The sequence below is a fragment of the Myotis myotis genome, unplaced genomic scaffold (genome assembly GCF_014108235.1).
Source record: "Myotis myotis isolate mMyoMyo1 unplaced genomic scaffold, mMyoMyo1.p scaffold_m19_p_19, whole genome shotgun sequence".
Lineage (NCBI taxonomy): Eukaryota > Metazoa > Chordata > Mammalia > Chiroptera > Vespertilionidae > Myotis > Myotis myotis.
Window position 1 is genome coordinate 9,166,911 of NW_023416323.1, and position 4,125 is coordinate 9,171,035.

At 45.6% G+C, this 4,125-nt stretch overlaps 1 protein-coding gene across 1 annotated transcript; it reads right to left on the reverse strand.

The window, feature by feature from the left end:
• Positions 1-608: 608 nt before the first annotated feature.
• On the reverse strand, positions 609-2,226 carry LOC118674057 (dnaJ homolog subfamily A member 2-like). Its single transcript, XM_036345251.1, has one exon. The coding sequence runs from the start codon at positions 2,172-2,174 to the stop codon at positions 936-938; it is 1,239 nt and encodes a 412-aa protein (XP_036201144.1). The 5' UTR covers positions 2,175-2,226; the 3' UTR covers positions 609-935.
• Between the last annotated feature and the right edge of the window lie 1,899 nt (positions 2,227-4,125).

A 4,125-nucleotide genomic window follows, 5' to 3' on the forward strand; every position in this document is an offset into this window, starting at 1 on the left:
TGATTTTTTATTCGTTTTTTTTAGTCTCTATGTTGTTTATTTCTGTGCTAATCTTTATTATTTCCTTCGTTCTACTTACTCTGCACTTTCTTGTTCTCTTTCTTGTTCTTTAAATTGTTGGGTTAACTGGTTTATTGTTACTTTTTCTTGTTTTTTTGAGGTAAGCCTGTAGTGCTCTGAACTTCATTCTGAAGATTGCTTTTGCTGTGTCCCAGAGATTTTGGGTTGTTGTGTGTTAATTTTCATTTGTTTCCAGGAAGATTTTTATTTCTTTCTTGACTTCATTGTTAACCCATTCATTGTTTAATAACATGCTATTTAGCCTCCATGTGTTTGAATGTTTTTTGGTGTTTTTAATGTAGTTGATTTGTAATTTCATTCCACTGTGATCTGAGAAGATGCTTGATATGATTTCAATCTTGAACTTGTGGAGACTTGTGTTTTGAGATGTGGTCTATCTTTTTGAGTGATTCATGTGCACTTGAGGAGAATTAATATTCTGCAGTTGTTTTTTTTTTGTTTTGTTTTGTTTTTTTTCAGGCTCGGAAACTCTTTATTCTTGTTGTAGCAGCTTATGACGCAGGTGCAGCCAAACACAAGCTTACACTGGACACAGACTTACAACGTGGACTTCGAGTTGCAAACATGGGACAAAAATCTACACGGAACTGATAGAAACCGCGCACAGACCAGGACGGGCCTGGGAACGCGTGTCAGTCCTGCCTCCTCGAGTGCTCTCCTCTGTACAGACCAGTCAGACGAAGATGCAGAGCTCTGTGGTTAGTTAAATTATACACTCTGTAGATACTATACCGACTTTAAAGTTACACATAGACCAGGAAATATCCATCAGTTCATTCCGATCGACAGACCCTCTGGCTGGGCCGCTGCAGACCAACCGGGCACGCGGAGGAAACCCGCCTGCGCCGCGCGGCTCACTGGTGGGCACACTGCACGCCGGGGCCGTGGTGGCTGCTGCTCTCCTCTTCGAAACTGTCGTTGTAGGCCTCGCGCCTCTGCCCGCCTCCCGAGCCCCGGGTGCTGTCGAATTCTTGAAGCTCCACCTCCTCTGTGTAACCGATGATGTTCGGGACTTCAGGTCGGGATGGCAGAAGGTCTTCTAGTTCGGAGAGCTTGTCGGGGCTGACCCAGTTGTTTTCAGGGAACTGCACGTCGAACTTGATGTACAGGTCGCCTTTCTCGAAGGGGTTCCGATACTGCGGCATTCCTTCCCCTCGAACCACCCGGACGCACCCCGGCTCGATGACTTTGCCCGGCGGGTACTTCGCCACGATCTGACGGGCATCGAGGTGCTTGAATGTGAACTGGAAGCCGCAGAGCGCCTCCACGAGGCCTATCTTGTACATCATGTGCAGGTCGTTGCCGTCCCGTTGGAACACCTCATGTTCCTTCTCTTGCAGCAAGAGAACGATGTCTCCCGGCTCCACTCCGGGCGCCTGGTCTGCCTCCCCCGCGAACGTGATCCTCTGGCCGTGCTTCATGCCCTTGTCCACGTGGACTTCGAGGATCTTGACTTCTTTAATCACCTTCTTCCCCTCGCACTTTTTACAGCGGTCCTTCTTGTTAATGACCTCTCCTTCTCTGTTGCAGTCGGAGCACACGGACTGCACCTGCTGCACCATCCCCGGGGCCAGCTGCCGGATCATGGTGCGGACGCCGTGACCCCGGCAGGCGCTGCACTTCTGAACAGCCCCTGACTTTCCACCTTGGCCATTGCACGCACTGCAGAGCACATTCTTGCTAAGCTGTAGTTTGGTGGTCTTGCCATTATACAGATCTTCTAAAGACACTTTGAGTGGATGCATCATATCTTCTCCTCTTCTTCTGCCGTTTCGACTTCTACTCTGATTGCCCATGAAGCCAAACAGGCCCCCACCGAAAATGTGCGAGAAGATGTCATCCATGCCGCCGCCGCCGCCACTGCCTTCCCGGAGACCCTGCTCTCCATAGCGGTCATATAGCTCGCGTTTCTCAGGATTTGATAGCACTTCATACGCAAAGCTTATTTCTTTGAATTTGTCTCCAGCATCTGGATTCTTATCAGGGTGGTATTCCTTGGCTAATTTTCTGTACGCCTTCTTCAGCTCGTTCTCGCTGGCGCCAGGCGGCACGCCCAGGATGTCATACAGCTTCGTGTCGACCACGCTCGCCATGGCGGCCGTCCGGGTGGCGCTCAGGCAGGAAGGCGGCGGAGCGGACAGAGCGGCGCAGGCCGAGGAGACAGCGAGCCAATATTCTGCAGTTTTAAGGTGAAATGTTTTATAAAGTTCAATGAAATCAATCAGGTCCAGTATGTTCTTTAGAGCCACTGTTTCCGTGTTAATTTTTTGTCTGGAAGATTTAACCAGTGTAGTTAGCAGGGTGTTAAAGTCCCCTATTATGACTATATTGCCGTTGATCTCTCCCTTAAAGTCCCCCAGAAGTCTTTTTATATATTTAGGTGTGTGAAAAGCCATGGCCCATGTTTATTTCAGGCTCAAAGGCTTGGAGAAAGGGCTGATGCACAAATTAATACACAAGACAAGAAATATAAATTTGGAAATTATTGGGGGAAGCCAGGAAAGCTTATATGTAGTAGCCAAGTTCCACTGAATCTCTGTTCCCATCTTCTTTTATTCACTTGAATACATAATTGCCTTTTAGGAATGCAAACAGACATATCAAAGATGATGGTTTAGTAAACAGTAAGATTACCAGGTTGGGGAAGTTTCGTTTAGGCCAGTGGTTCTCAACCTTCTGGCCCTTTAAATACAGTTCCTCATGTTGGGATCCAACCATAAAATTATTTTCGTTGCTACTTCATAACTGTAATGTTGCTACTGTTATGAATTGTAATGTAAATATCTGATATGCAGGATGGTCTTAGGCGACCCCTGTGAAAGGGTTGTTCAACCGCCAAAGGGGTCGTGACCCACAGGTTGAGAACCACTGCTTTAGGCCATTGAGTCAGCAGTAGGTAATAAAATGCAAATATTCACGCTGTGAATATCAAAGAGCCCAATTCAGCCTTCTGACTGAACTTCTCACATTTATATTAATTACTATTGATCTTGGTTCTCAGCATTTCCCCCTCTTTAATTTCTTAATAGATGTTGATATGCCGCTTGCAGAGCTCAGATTCTTTTAAGACTTTTATCCCACATTTGCAGACTAAAATTAAACAAATAAGAACAAGAATGAGACAGGTAATAGTGGTTATGCTATAAGGCAAAAGTAAAGGAGTAAATTCTTTCTTTAAATTACTGCCAGGCATCTAAGGAATTAGTTTGAAAGTTTGCCTGAAATAATTATACAATGGCTGCTGTAATTCCAAAATATCAAGGGTGGTGTTATTTTTACTTTAAGCACCAGCGAGGTGATTTTTCATTGAAGTTATCATTTTAAACTATATCATTTTACTGGTGCAAGTGCAGCAGCTGATTTCCATTAATTATTACTATACACAGACCCCTAGGAGCTTCAATCCACAAAAGAAAAAACTGTTCTTAAATTTGCTGCTGGTGGGTGCCATTCATAAGACTTTTTACATAATGGCTTAGTGGGGGGGTGGTCTTAGTAATGTTAAATTCTCTTTGCCTCTCCCAGAAACAAGCAGTGTTAGTAATTGTATTTAGGTTTTCCCTTCCCCCTCCTTTGGTGTGATGCTAGCCAGAAAAACCTCTCTTTAATTCTACACACAAAGGAGCAGTAGTTTGATACAAGGGAAGCTGGGGCGGGGGAGGGGGGGGGGGCGCGGGTGGACACCCGTGTAATTATACTTTTCCCATATATTTACTATACTAGGCAGGGGATCAGTCCATGTAAGGGGTTTTACCCCTAAGGACTTCCCCATCAGCCCTTGGAAATATTACCGCTCAGCTGGTGACTGCCAGCATGGCAAGAAAGACGTTTTCAGGCATTCTTGGGGTTTTGGTCCCTTCACAAATTCGTTCAGCTTTCTGGACCATCTTCTTTATCACTCCCCAAGTCATCTCTGGGCTGTTCATTATCTGCCATGTTCTTCTTCCACTCCTTATCTTCAATGTGTTGCCTGGGGCTGCTGTTTGTGTCTGGGGTAGCTGATTCTGAAGTATGGTAGCAACCATTTCAGGTGGAAACTGTAGT